Source organism: Hippoglossus hippoglossus, chromosome 16 (genome assembly GCF_009819705.1).
Source record: "Hippoglossus hippoglossus isolate fHipHip1 chromosome 16, fHipHip1.pri, whole genome shotgun sequence".
Classification (NCBI taxonomy): Eukaryota; Metazoa; Chordata; class Actinopteri; order Pleuronectiformes; family Pleuronectidae; genus Hippoglossus; species Hippoglossus hippoglossus.
The window spans coordinates 19,067,282-19,082,408 of NC_047166.1; the positions used below are offsets into that span (position 1 = coordinate 19,067,282).

Here is a 15,127-nt window from a genome sequence, read left to right on the forward strand (position 1 = left end):
CTACTTATATGCTTGAGCGTGTTAGTTATATGCTGACTGCTTACATTATGTCTTTACACCAGGGTTTAGAGACAAGTGGCATTTATGATGAAGTTGATCTACACTGTACCATTGTGGTAAGATATTGTAACGTGTCAGTGGATATACTCTTGCAGTGCAGTTTTCTGCATCTTTGCAAATCAGATTCAAAGGCTCCAGAGAGAGAGAGAGAGAGAGAGAGGATTCCCAGCACAAAACCAGTCCTTCCAGTCAGTTTGTTTGCTTAATTTGTACATACTTACCTAAGCAGTAAATCTGGACCTTCCGAACTGGAGTGTACAGAACTCAGCCACCAGAGTAAAGAGGTTGGAACACATAACCCCAGTTTAAGCTTCTTTAAACTGGCTTCCAGTATGTTTTAGAATTGATTTTAAGGTTATTTTAATCACTTGTAAAGCACTTAAGTGTCTTATTCCTCATTATGTTGCAGATTTTCATATCCTCATAAAACCCTGCTCGCACTTTGAAATCCTCTGGCAGTTGCATTTTAACAGTTCCAGACTCTCAGATAAAGACTAAAGGGGACAAAGGTCTAGAAATAAGAGCTTTGCCCACATATTTTGTGACAATTTTCTTTTTATGCACAGCTCTTCTCCAGTTGAAGCTGACCCATCTGCTTTATTCTGGCCTACAATTAGACCCTCCTCTGCAAATGTAACATTTAATGTTTTGTAAATAATATCTGTGTTTTTGATACAGCAGTTTCTGACTCCAGTTCATACTGGGTTTCGTGTGTTTATTATCCCCAGGTCACATTTATTATTACATTTCCTCACCATCCTCTCGCCTGGCCTGTGACGTAGCAGGAGTGGGCGGGGGTTGGAGGTGCCGCTCCGCCCCCCAGCGGCGGATCGGAGAACACCGCTCATCACACCGTGGACCGGACGTGCAGGAGGACTCACCATGATCCGCACCGTGTTTTCTCGGACTTATCCCGGACTGAGTGGACTGTCGGCGCGTCTCTACTCGGCCGCTGCCATCCCTGCACCCAGCACCCAGCCAGAGGTCCACTTCAACAAGGTATGAGCTGGACTGGCCGCAAGTGCATGGCCTGTTAATGGACATGGCCAACTGCGAAACAACAAGTGTGTGTGAGTGCGTGTGAGTGCGTGTTGTATCCGAGGCCCCACAGGGACAGAGTTCCATTGCTGTAATCAGAGAACAGGGACAAGCTCTGGTTTGGTCTCATGTGTCGTCGAGATCAGAGCTGAGATCCAGATCAGCTGGTCTGCTGCTCCTGCTCATGGAGCCAGGGGGCGCTGCTCTAATGAACAGCAGCATGGACCATAAGAGAGGCAATGGGAGAAAGTAACAGACTTCTGAAGAACTGCTTTTATTAAATACTGCCTGGGGGGAGAAGTTACACATGTTGCTGGTGAGGTTATGTACTGGTCCCTGTACTGGTCCCTGTACTGGTCCCTCCTGTCCCACACCACTGTCCTGTGACCAGGGTCCCCAGAGCTCTGATCCTTCCAGAGTCTGCTTCTGAGATACAGTACTACTCAGCTACAGTACTACTCAGCTACAGTACTACTCAGTTACAGTACTACTCAGCTACAGTTCTACTCAGTTACAGTACTACTCAGCTACAGTACTACTCAGCTACAGTACTACACAGTTAGAGTTCTTTTCAGCTCAGTCCCCCTGAGGTGTGTCGTGTTCTTTTTTCCTTAGGTAGAGAGAGTAGAGTCGGTCTTGGTTTAAAAAAGTATTTATTTAGAAGCAAGGAAAAGCTACTACATAGCTATGGGCACTCAACGTACAGCCCCAAGCCGCCTAATACCGCCGGGGAAGTCAAGAGTCGCCCCGAACGGACGACAGGTGCAATATTTATAATAATAGGTAGAACTTCATTGGTCAATAACGAGGGGGAGTCACCGTGGCTAGTGCACAGGCTGGTCCCAGCCCCTTGGCACTGGAATCCGCCAATGATGAGAAGCTGCTCCCCGTTTCGTCCCTCCTTAGATAGTAGCTGGGAAAATCTTCACATTCTGACAGTGTTTGGTTTGGTGTTTTAAAACAAGCCTTGAATCGGCTGACAGCTTGTGAGTTTTCAGTATGGCATGTGCATTTTCTAGACAAAACAACGCCTTTCCTATCTGTCCTTCAGACCCTAGTGGCAGCTGCTTGAATTCTTTCTAAGGGTATGTCACAGTTTTATAAGAAAACAGTGCATTCATGTATGTGTGATGTTTGAATAAAGCTAATGGAGTTTAGGCTGTAATATAGCAAGTTAGGTATGAGAACAATTTAAAGTACAGTGTATTGTATGCCACAGATGTACAGTCTTCTCAAAACAGGCATTATCAGACAGTGTGCAAGACTGAACTGCGATGTGACGCACACACACACAACAACAACCAACTTCAAGACTAAAACCAGCCAGCAACGGCTACTATCAGTCACTATCTGAAGGCCGCACATTTTCCCACATATTCAGCCCAAACTGCCCCTGCCCCCACCCCTGTCTAACATACTGCATTTGTTTAGAGTTCAGTTTCATTGACATCTTCACAGACACACACACACATTAATTCTTTCTGTTAAGGTACAAACATGGTGCGCGTAAAATCTATCCTTTTCGGGGCTATAGTGTCTAATTATATTATTAAAATCCTAACAGGTGAGGCCAGAGGAGGGATTTCCAACTCTCAGTTGAAGCTGTTTGCTTTGTAGTTCTTTCTACATTCCTTTTTATTTTTACAGGATGTGTTTTTTTACACACGTCACATGTTCAATATGTACACAGTGAGAGTTATTTAACTGAACTGCTTTTATTAGTAAGTACAAAGTGCAGCACAAGCAGTACAAGTCAAAGGAAAGTAACTCAAATAAAAATGAAATCAATAAATCTGAGTGACATATGAAGTACCAATCACAATTTCAACCCAAAAAACTACAAAATGGTAATCTAAGTAAAAGACCAACAACCATTATATTGCTTTTGATGGCTGCTGCTGAAAAACAATTCAATCTCCACTCTGAGCAGAGACTGAGCTTCTCTCTGAACCCTGGCCCCAGCCCTCTACTTTCCTATAAGTGACTCTTGGCCCTCTACACGCTCACTGCGGCCGTGAACTTGGGGCCATATGGCCAGCGCATGTTGTCAGCTCAGGGAGGTTTTCACCTGCCATTACATCACAAAAATAAAAGCTTCAAACTTCTTTGCTGTGATAACGTGAGTTCACTTTGACTTCAGCTGAGAATGGGCAGGTATTTTTGTGTGTAAAATAAGTCGGCTCAAATCTAATGATACATTTGAATGTTTCAGCTGTTCATCAACAACCAGTGGCAGGATGCAGCGAGTGGGAAAACGTTCCCCACCATCAACCCAGCTACCGGGGAAGTCATCTGTCAGGTGGCAGAGGCTGATGAGGTGCACACGCTCTCTGACACTTACTGACTCCTATACACTTATGTTCATGCTCCAGTGAAGGTGGATGCATGCAGCGCTGCTTTGTGTTTGAGGGTGTGTTGATTGAGATTGGAATTGTTAACTGGTTTAAAGCAGTCTCAGTAAGACTTACCAAGTGTCACTTGAGTAACCAGTTTTTCTAAAGCTGCAGTGTTAAGCATGATCGTAAGCGTTGTAATGGAAATTTACTTAATATCTTCCTAGTCTATGCTTACAGCAGCCATTTCCATCTAGGGTACAGCTCAACATAAACTTTATGGTGCACCCACTGTCCAGCATGTGAGCCCGTTGTCTATTCATGTCTTACAGAAGTTGATCCTGAGATCACCTGAATTCTATAGTGACCTTTTGCTCTACTCTGGTTTAACTGTGTTTGTCCTTTGTTCGAAGACCTCAGCTGACTGACACAACACCCTAACCATACATGCTACTATTTCCTCTCCAACACATTTAGGATGCAGCCTATAAGTCACACCTGTACAGACGATAAGTTCCAGACACAGAACAATACATCCCCCCCCCTCTGCGTGTTTTGGGGTCAGGAGGTTACCCACACAGAGAAACTTAAATATTAGCACAGACACTTCCATTTTCATCTCAAGCTCCACCTTTCCTGTGTGATTCCTGTGTGATCCTTTCTGCAGAAAGACAACTTGTCTCAGAACCTTGTTTGTTGACCAAATTTCCACCACAGCTTCTAGTGGTTATGTGTGGTAAAGTTGAACAGATCTGGCTTCACCTGGAAATGACTAAACAAGCTTCTTTCATGGGAGCTTGTTTAACTTTCTTTTAGTTTTTTTGGGAGCAGTACACCAAATTAGACTTATAGCTACTGTATGGTGATGATGGTTATTGTTATATAAATTGTTATACAAATTAAAGGGGATTACATGTATGACAGAATTCAATGTTTTGACTCTTGGTCACAATTAGAATCATTTTTAACAACCATGTTTTAATCATGTTGTGGTGTCAATATTTCCAGGCAGATGTAGACAAGGCAGTGAAAGCAGCACGTAATGCCTTTAGGTATGGGTCACCATGGCGACGGATGGACGCCTCTCATCGCGGCCTGCTACTCAACCGATTGGCCGACGCCATTGAGAGGGATTCTGCCTATCTGGCTGTGAGTCATTTTTAACTGTCCGAAAAATGACCAAGCACTTCTGCCTTTATCTGCATTCACACGAGAACACACAATTTACTATTCACACAATGTTCATATAAAGCTGATCATGCCAAATTAAAATCAAACATGCTTGATTATAAATCCTGTGATAGATCAGTAAGAAAGGTTCAACACTGACCATACAGGATTGACGATTCTGGTTTGTTTTAATCATTCTCTGATAAATCAATGAAAAAGTTGAAAAACACCTGTCTTGCATTGTTAAAGAAGGTCATGGATCTGCCCCCTGATCCAGATACACACCAAAATGGAATGGGTTCTTCCTTGGGTCCTGCCCCACCCCTCCACAAAATTTCATAGGAATTGGTTGAATTAGTTTTACAGCTAAGATCAAACAGACAAAGGCAGATGTTACCTCCTTGTCAGGTCTAACACCTTGATCTTTAACGTACTTAAGGACCGAAGGGAATCAATAAAGTGAATAAGTTAGTATGTGGATCAGACTGCTAATGACCCTCCTGTCTATCTTACTATGGATATAATCCGACTGTCTATCAAAACCACCATTTGATATATTTGTAGGTAGCATGTAAATTTGCAATGCATGCAGAGCTGACATTGTGTTGTTTCAACAGGAGCTGGAGACCCTTGACAATGGGAAGCCATACGCTGTTTCCTACACTGTGGATCTGCCCACTGTGGTGAAATGTCTCAGGTAACAAACACGCAGCATCCAGCTCTTTAGCTCATCTCATTGGTGAGACCAAGTAGCTTTACTGTGACCTTGTGAAAAGAAAAAAGCTTTGACCTGAGGAACCTGCACAGGTATTTTTTGTGTTTAAACCAGTTGTGTTGTTTTTAGATACTATGCAGGCTGGGCTGACAAATGGGAGGGGAAGACCATCCCAATCGATGGAGATTATTTCTGCTACACCAGACATGAACCCATTGGAGTCTGTGGACAGATCATACCGGTGAGGGAGGCGGGGGGGGACACAAAGATAATGAGTGTGTTTTGGCACAGTGGACGTAATGAAAGAAGTTACATTTCATGAGGATTTGTTGTCCTTGTTTAGGTTCTTAACAATCAAATCAGATAAACAAGTTTTCAAACATTGTTATAGCAATGATTAATGGCTGCCTGAGCAGAGAAGTCACACTACGTGGGTAGTGATCTGAGTTTCTCTTTTTTTCCCGTTAAGGCATTTTCCCCTTCTTGTGAAACCACCCTCCCACTTTCCACACTGTGACACAAACTCTCTAAACAACCTGCCACAAACAATCACCATCATATCTTTACACAGCCTATTGGCTCCTAACCCCCGGCACAGCTATGGTCAAGATGCTAACTATCTTCTAGCCGCCGTGCAGGTCCACACTGCGCTGTGCTCAGGGACGCAAGATGAGCACTGCGCCAAAATAGGTTTCAAGAACACTTATTTATTGACTGAAGCGTCTCACTGATGAGGCCCATTGTTTGGAATGTGGAATAGATGCCCAGATTGAAGCTAAAATGACTTTAGGCCAAGTCATTCTAAACTGGTAAAGTTCACAGGCAAAAATAGACCGTGTGTGTGTGTGCGCGTGTGTGTGTGTGTGTGTGTGTGTGTGTGTGTGTGTGTGTGTGTGTGTGTGTGTGTGTGTGTGTGTGTGTGTGTGTGTGTGTGTGTGTGTGTGTGTGTGTGTGTGTGTGTGTGTGTGTGTGTGTTTATATGCATATATATCCTTTTCCCCATTCCTTTTTCGGGCTCAAGCAAATCTGAACGTGACCCTAACATGAGCAGGAAGCTCACATCTTTCAGGGAGCATATCCAGAGCTAAAAAAGAGACATGTAAATTGTGTGTGAGGCTGACACTTAACAAACAAAGTTAAGAAAATGTACTTTCTAAAGAGTGCAGCAGTTTTTCAGTTCCTGTTTGCTGACTAAACACATCCACTTGAACTTTGTTCAAGTTCAAAAGTTGAACCGTGGAGCAGTCTGAGCAGCACCCACTCAAATTCCTACCTCGCAGGGGCCTCAGAAAAGCGAAAGGGAGAAAGAGCAAATACTCATGGATAGAAGTATCATGTGATTGTGTCTTTTCTTCCCTTCTTCTCTCTAGTGGAACTTCCCTCTGCTGATGCAGGCCTGGAAACTTGGCCCTGCACTTGCAACCGGTAACACTGTGGTGATGAAAGTTGCAGAGCAGACACCGCTCACAGCCCTATATGTAGCCAACTTGATCAAAGAGGTACTCTCACAGAACATTGATCTCTTCATATTTCTGACAGATGCAGTATTTACACTCTGTGGCTAAAGAGTGAATCAAAGCAGACGTTTCTATACTTTTTCACATTCGAGTTTTGAATGGTTTTATTGAAGCTTGCAATAGTCTGCCACGTGTTGCCATTGGCAAAGTTGTAGAGTTATGCAGTCTCTATTTGCTCAGCAGGAGATGCAGCACAGTTGCAGGCACCATGACATAAGTTACTTTCCTTCCTTAAGGATGAGAGATTCCTTTGATTCCTCTGACAGACATGGATCATATTAAACTGTAGGAGCTTGTTGTATTTTATATTCCTCCTACACCACATTATGTACTGACTTTTAGTTTTAATGTTCTCTGGAATAATGGTCACATTTTCTCAAGCCTTGTTCAACTTGGATCTGTTTCCAGGTGGGTTTCCCTGAAGGTGTTGTGAATATCCTGCCTGGCATGGGGCCGTCAGCAGGTGCTGCCATATCAAGGCACATGGATGTTGACAAGTTGGCCTTCACTGGATCCACAGAGGTAGGATCACTGTCACAGTTATTTTATAGTTGTACTATAAACACATTCATCCTCTAACCAGTGGGCCGGTGGTCCGATCCCAGTCTTCCCCATTCTTCCCCATTTCCCTGCTGTTTATACTATGGAGAGTTTATACCCATCAATATACATACACATATATCTATATATATGCATAGCATTTTAAACTCATATTCTTTTTATTTTACCATACCTGCCTGTATACTATCCATGGATATCTTAATATCTCCTCATACTAATGCACAGATACGCTTTATGTCCTCAAGCAATCATCCTGTGCCACTGCACTTTACTTAAGTTAATTTCTCTTCAAACAGTATTTCAGAAGTAAAGGGTGAATGGTACATGCGTATTCTGTATTTTTATTAGATTTTTTTATTTTTACTTTAATGCCTTTTTTTATTCTCTTTTCAACCTAATACTGACTCGCTGCTGCTGTAAGAAGTACATTTCCCCAGCTTGGGATCAATTAGGATTTGTCTTTCTCTTAACACACTGTCGAGACAATTAATCTGATTATAAACCTTGAAAGGTTCATTAGAAGTTCAAATCAAGTGAAGCACAGCACGACGTTAACTTGAACTGTGAATCTAAGGTTCTTCTTTGTTTGGATTACTTCTGGAATTTAAACTGCCTGTTGTTTAACAAATCAGTTGTGTAGACAGTACCAGCAGCTATGGATGTGCAAAGCTGGAGTTTCACTGAGATACTAGAGGGAGGGACACATTCCTCACCTAGGACTTCAGTTACACCTGGCAATTACGTTTTCTATCCAGCTTTATATTGTTCACACTGAGGTCTGATTGTTCATCTATCTATCTATGTCTTTTAAATTAGTCTTGTGTTTATAGTTTTCATATATTCAGGTACATATGCACACATGCCTCTACTTGTATTGGGAGCAAATGTCTGCATTATACTTAGGCATTTATTAAGTACAGGCATGTGTGCTTATACCTATGAATAATGTGCAGACATGTATGTAGGTATGCATGCATGTGTTAGGGGTTACTTATATGGGTTTTTGGGGTCAGCAGACACTGTAAATACATGGATGTGCAGTATGCATATGAGTACATGTATATATTATAGGAGCACATTGGTGCATATTTGTTATGTTAGTGTGTGGATGGATCCGCAGATACACACATGTTGAATGTAGTTTGAATATTCTCAGCCCATTGGTGGGGGTGGTGGTAAAAGTGGGTGGGAGAGTTGGAGATGTGGTAACATATGCATCCACCTGTAGATACACTGGAGCAAAAACACAAAGGAAATAGTGGCAAATAAAACAGACTGAAAGGTTTTACTCTTGTCACCTGTTCATAGACGTAGCCCTGACTGCTTTCTGAAGCAATTTTGTGGACATCTTGTCCAGGGAGCCACCCACAGCAGACCCTACTCTGAATCTGATCATTAATACAGTAATCTCATCAGCTCAGACAGAAAACTCCACATATCTAATGCCCGCAGGAATCCCCATCTCATGAAATCCACATAAAATCTCTCTTCCAAGTTATAAAAACTGTACAGCGTGCACATCGTGAGACAGTGTACATGCACACATTACATGAAATCGCATGATTCATTTATCGTCAGACCTGTTGACATGCTCTTTCGTAACCTGGCTACTGTAACATCTGTTTACATACAACAGCTAAAGGAACCATGATTACTGGTTGTAAGTGCATTGTAGTGACAAAAGCTGCGCGGCACTGCTTGGGTGTGTCTCAGATAGCTTGGACTGACACTGACAGGAGACAGGCTCTCTACAGAGAACAGTATTATGTCTCCACAACACGAAGGCAAGAAGCATTACATTTTCTGTTTGTGTTTCCATCCGTCTGTCTATCAGCACCATTCTTATGCCAGATCACACAGACTCAAAGATGAACTGATTAGATTATGGTGGACAAAGGTCAAACCAAGAAGAGAGAAACGTCAAGAGTGTGTGAAATATTCAACTTGCTTTCATAGTCATTTGTTTACTATGTGGGTAAACTTTTACTATGAAGTACTTGCATGTATACAGAATAATCTACAGCATAAATACATCATACAGCTTATTTTCAGTCTATCTGTTTGGCTAATGGCCACTTGTAACCTGCATACCTTCTTAAATAAGCTGTACTTTTTTCAATATCTCCATTAATAAGTGTAAATTTCCTCTCTGTCTTTCCCATCAGGTGGGTCATCTAATCCAGCAGGCATCAGGCAAAAGTAATCTGAAGAAAGTCACACTGGAGCTGGGAGGAAAGAGCCCTAACATCATCCTGTCTGATGCCAACAGTATGTAACCTGTGTGTTTTCACAGCTGCAACATGCTGTTTTACAGTCACATCCTAATCAAGGCTGGATTATCTCTATTGCTCGGCAAAGCAGGAGCTGGTAGATTGTGGGGCCGCTGGTTTAAGGTCATTTGAGTGTATCTTTGTTTTGGAATATTCCAAATCAAAGCACAAAACCTGACAGGATGCAGGCCTTCAGGAGAAGTGGAGGAAATGGGGCATGATCGAGGCCCAATCGCAGGTTTACAGGATAATCTGGCAAAGTGTTTCTCAAATGTTTTAATAGCTGATTACCTCCGCCTGGTTCTGTGTTAAATAGGAGAATTGTAGTGATTAGTAGGTCCACTGTTCTCACAGTTTTCTGAATCAAGTGGGTTCTTTGAAAGAATTGTGCAAGAAATTCTTTAAAACCATTGTGTTATATGTTTACACAGAATCTGTCTGGATGGTAAACATACCTATCTGTAATCCTGGTATAATGTCACACCCTGATTACACTCCCTGATTACACTCCCTGATTACATTTTAACCGCTTCCTTCAAGAGACAAGTCCTGAAATGCATCAGGTCACATACACAATAACATACTGTTAGAGGAGTATTTTAATATTGTTTTCCCAGTGAAGTTAAGGTTGTCTTTGTCATTTCCTCATTCAGTGGAAGATGCAGTGGAGCAGTCCCACTTTGCTCTGTTCTTCAACCAGGGTCAGTGCTGCTGCGCTGGCTCTCGAACCTACGTCCAGGCTGACATCTATGATGAGTTTTTGGAGCGAAGTGTTGAGCGCGCTAAGAGACGAGTCGTTGGAAACCCTTTTGACTTAAAGACTGAGCAGGGACCTCAGGTAAAACACACACGCACTCGCACACGTGATTTTTTTCGACAAGACCACCACACATATCCACCTTAAAGTAATTCTCTATTATCGCTCAATTTATTTGTATAGCAAGAAATCACAACATACATTATCTCAAGGCAATTTACATAGGAAGATCAGGACGTTAAAAACGTCTCAAGACAAAACCAACAGTTTGCACAACAAGCAAACACACCCAATGTAAGTGGAGAGAAAAAAAACCTCATTAAGAGGAAGAAACCTGTAAATCCAATGGGCGGGACATCTGCCTCAACCAGTTGCAAAGGGAGGACAAAAATGGGGAAGAGAAGAAACGTGGGTGGAAGAGAGGGAAGACAGAGAAACCAGGAACGGTTGTGCAACCATTATTGTGCAACCATTATTGTGCAACCATTATTATTGAAGTTTCATAGAGCTCGGAGTAACTGTAGAATTCTTCATATCACTACGAGCAATTCATTTAAAATAATCATACCACTCATTAATCTAAAAAGTAAACATAATAAGGAGTTGAGGGGCATTTTCGATGCTTAGACCCCCAGAGATGATAAAGCCCTCTGTGGTGACTCTTCCAGGTGGATCAGGAGCAGTTCAACAAGATTCTGGGCTACATCAGCAGCGGGAAGAAGGAGGGAGCCAAGCTCATGTGCGGAGGTGGAGTGGCTGCGGACAGAGGATACTTCATCCAGCCCACTGTGTTTGGAGACGTCCAGGACAACATGACCATTGCCAGGGAGGAGGTAGGATAAGTCTGAAGATTTCAAATACAGAAAATACAAAGAAATACAGTAGATATTGTTGTATATATGATTTAACTGCATTTCCTAGTATCATAATTGAAAAAATAACATTAAAGGTAGGCTTTTTTCATTAAAGCAATCTGTGACGTAGCTGTTGTTCTGCGTTAGGGCTTGAGCAGCAAGACGGTGGGTTTTCATTTACCCCAGAAATAAAAGAGAGAAAAGGGATTATCAGCTAACCTGAGCTCTAAAACTCAGTACAGCAAAATGAACTGCAGCACAACTGAGTAACTATTATCCTCAATGAAACACAACACTGACCTAACGCTGTTTTCATACCAGAACACCGGTGGAGAACCTTATTTCCCAGCAAGATCATTTCCATAACATCCTTGGAGAACCATACTAAATATTTGAATGTATAAGCCACACTAACATCTCCATTGTGATGGCTGGTAATGGATAGATAGTTGTGATAAAGATGATCCTCACAGCTGCTCTTAGCTGAAACAAGTCCTCACCTTTGATAGAGTCATACAGTAAATCTCCCTTATATCAAACTCAGCAGTGATACCACTTCTGTATGCAGAAAATATCAATCACTGTCGTGATGTTATTTCTAGTTGCTTTATTACCTGTAGTCATGACTTGTCATGTGGGTCGGATCAAACGGTCTCGCTCACTGTGTATGGCCAAGAGGCAGGAGTTTCAAATCAAATCAAATCAAATTTTATTTTTATAGCCCATATTCACAAATCAAAATGTGCCTCATAAGGGTTAACAAGGTGCAACATCCTTCGCCCCTAACCCTTGATATATATATTTTTTTAAAAAATTTTAAAAGGGAAAACTCACTGAGAGTCACAAGTGAGGGAGCCTTCTCCCAGTAAGGTCAGAAGTGCAGTATGTGTTGTGTGGAACAGTGTGGAACCCCAGCATTTGAAGATGTTACACTGTGACCAAGAGGCCGGGGCCTCTGAGGCTGGTTCCTGAAGGTGTGTGACTGACCGAGGTGGAGAAGGGAATGTAAGAGGTGAAAATGTTCTGTTTGTGAAACGGTTCGGTCTTGTGCTTTTAATTAGCGTTAATTATGAATGGGTGTGTTCTCTCCTGCAGATCTTTGGTCCAGTGATGCAGATTCTGAAGTTCAAAACATTGGAGGAGGTGGTAGACAGAGCCAATGATACTAAGTATGGTCTAGCAGCCGCTGTGTTCACGAAGGACATTGACAAGGCCCACTATGTCTCCAATGGGCTCCGTGCAGGCACAGTCTGGTAAGAGATTTACTGCTGAAATCATTGCAATGCACATCATAGTCTGGTATGATACTGCTGATATTCAGCAAACAAACATTCTCTCAATACTCATAGAAATAATTGATGTTACAGCATTCACTCCAACTCACTGTCAACTATGACATCACATTTAAAGGTATTAAACATACACAGGTCCCTCTGCTGCGTGCTGTTCCAGTGCATTCCAATACCAATAATAAAATCTTGACTGTTCCTTCTCTTATTTCTGAAGTCTGTGTTGAGGTTCTGTGTGAGTTACAGCAACAGTTGTTTTACATCTGTTCATTCGTTATTAATTTCATCTCGTGTGTGTGTGTGTGTGTGTGTGTGTGTGTGTGTGTGTGTGTGTGTGTGTGTGTGTGTGTGTGTGTGTGTGTGTGTGTGTGTGTGTGTGTGTGTGTGTGTGTGTGTGTGTGTGTGTGTGTGTGTGTGTGTGTGTGTTCCCCTACAGGATTAACTGTTATGACGTGTTTGGGGCTCAGGCTCCGTTCGGAGGTTACAAGTCTTCAGGTAACGGCAGAGAGCTTGGAGAGTATGGTCTGGACAACTACACAGAAGTCAAAACGGTAATTGATCAAAACACACCGACTTAGTGTGCTGTATGAGAACACTTACTGTGTAATCACACCTCACATAAGAAACTTTGCAGTGCATTCATGGAACAAAATAACTGACCACCCCCAGGAAGTTTTGATCATGTGTACTCCAGGGGGTCAATGGTTCTTGTGCATGTGTAGTGATACATGGTCACGCCCTCTTCTACCTGCCGAGGGTTGAACGATGGACTCTCATTTCTGCAGACATTGCTCTGTGACATTCCTGCAATCAGCATGCTGTCTGCACAGTGCAGGCTAAAGACATCCTGTGACGACCTGTTTTGGTCATCCACAGCCACAACTGTCAGACTGGTAGATTGTCTTAAAAAAAAGGGGAAATTCTCACTAACACTCATGTCAGACTCCCATTGTTGTGGTGTGTAAAGATGAAAGATTACATGTCGCTCACTGTTTGACTCTAAGGATTCGGAGCAGTTAGCTCTTCCTGTCAGTCTGTGAAGCTAATACTAACTCGCTAAAATGTTGAATTGTCACTTTAGTAATCATCAGTTGTTGTCCGCTGATACATCATAACACATAAGCTACCAGAGCCATGTCTCTGTTACAATCAGTAAACATCGACAATAAATTAAATAATAACATAGCTTATTACTGGACCTCAGGAGGATGTTCGGTTCAGGTTTATTTAAGGACAGAATTGCTGTTTCAGATGAGTAAATCGATGTATTTCTGTGTTCAGCCCACCTTATATATATAGTTAAACATACATAGTATCTATTTTAAAGATTAATTTTGTATAAAAAATAACAAATCAAACATTGAAACACGTTAGTTGTTGTATCAGTGAAATCAATACCACACTGACATATATCAAAGCACTGTCACAACGGTAGGTATCTTGTCATTACACTGAAATAATTCACTCACAATCAAAGATGGAGATTAGTTCACAATAAGAAACATGACAAACACATACTCTGATTCTTCTTAATGCTGTTGTATTACCCTGGGTTTGTGTGTATTTGAGTCATTGGTTATACACTGCGTTACATTCATAACTTAATATTCCTTCTTTAATTCTGAGAGTAAATCTTGTTTTTTTGTTTGTGTTGTCAGGTGACGATCAAGGTTCCACAGAAGAACTCTTAGACGTGAGCCCAGTCCACCATGAAGCAGCTGAGAGGAGACTCCCCTCTGTGATCTGTCCTGAGTAATTCTACTGCTTTCTGTCACACATGCACAGTTCATGCCTGTTGAAGCAGGAGGAGTCCCATTTGTTTAGTACTGTTCACTAATAGACCTTCTCTTGGTTTAAATGTGTAAAATCTACACCTTGAATATATCAGAATTGTGAACAGTACTCCACCCATGATTAATTACTGATGATGTCACCAGAATATAGAAAACTCTGTTCATTACTATTTTACAGATACCTTAATTTTTCCACCTGCTTTGATATAATTGTGAAACCAGTCACAGTATCTTTATATTCTGTGGACTATGGGATTTCTTATTTTTCAGAATAAATCATTTAAACCAATAAGCTTGTTGTCATCTTTGTGTGCTAATCCCAGAGAAGATGTTAATGGCTAACTCTGGGATATTGGAACTTGGGCCTTATTACCTCTAAGAAGGAGGTTATGTTTTCCACTGCCTTTGTTTGTTTGTCTATTCGTTAGCAGGATTACGCAAAAACTACTGGACGGATTCACACAGAATGAGCAGGAAAGATGCAGTATGGGTGAGGAAAGAACCCATTCCATTTTGGTGTGGATCCGGATCAGGGGACTAATCCAGGCATTTTTTCCCACTTTCTTTTACATTGCGAGACAGGCAGTTAGTATCTCAGTGAATAATTTATGGATCTTGATGAAAAAAATCAGGGGTGTTTCAGGGACTGATATTAATGAGTGTGTGCAATTTGGTGCAGCTCAATTGTATTGGATTTGGCTGCAACGCTGTTTACCCCTGAAACTCCAAAAGTGTTTCGTGGACTCAAACACTTCACCCACCCCTCCATC

At 41.9% G+C, this 15,127-nt stretch overlaps 1 protein-coding gene across 1 annotated transcript; it reads left to right on the forward strand.

Moving 5' to 3' along the window:
• Positions 1–884: 884 nt before the first annotated feature.
• On the forward strand, positions 885–14,646 carry LOC117776925 (aldehyde dehydrogenase, mitochondrial-like). Its single transcript, XM_034611336.1, has 13 exons — positions 885–1,059; positions 3,311–3,415; positions 4,440–4,580; positions 5,219–5,298; positions 5,446–5,557; positions 6,687–6,815; positions 7,242–7,355; positions 9,560–9,662; positions 10,318–10,502; positions 11,090–11,254; positions 12,371–12,528; positions 13,001–13,115; positions 14,223–14,646. The coding sequence occupies exons 1-13, from the start codon at positions 943–945 to the stop codon at positions 14,253–14,255; spliced, it is 1,557 nt and encodes a 518-aa protein (XP_034467227.1). The 5' UTR covers positions 885–942; the 3' UTR covers positions 14,256–14,646.
• Positions 14,647–15,127: the final 481 nt, after the last annotated feature.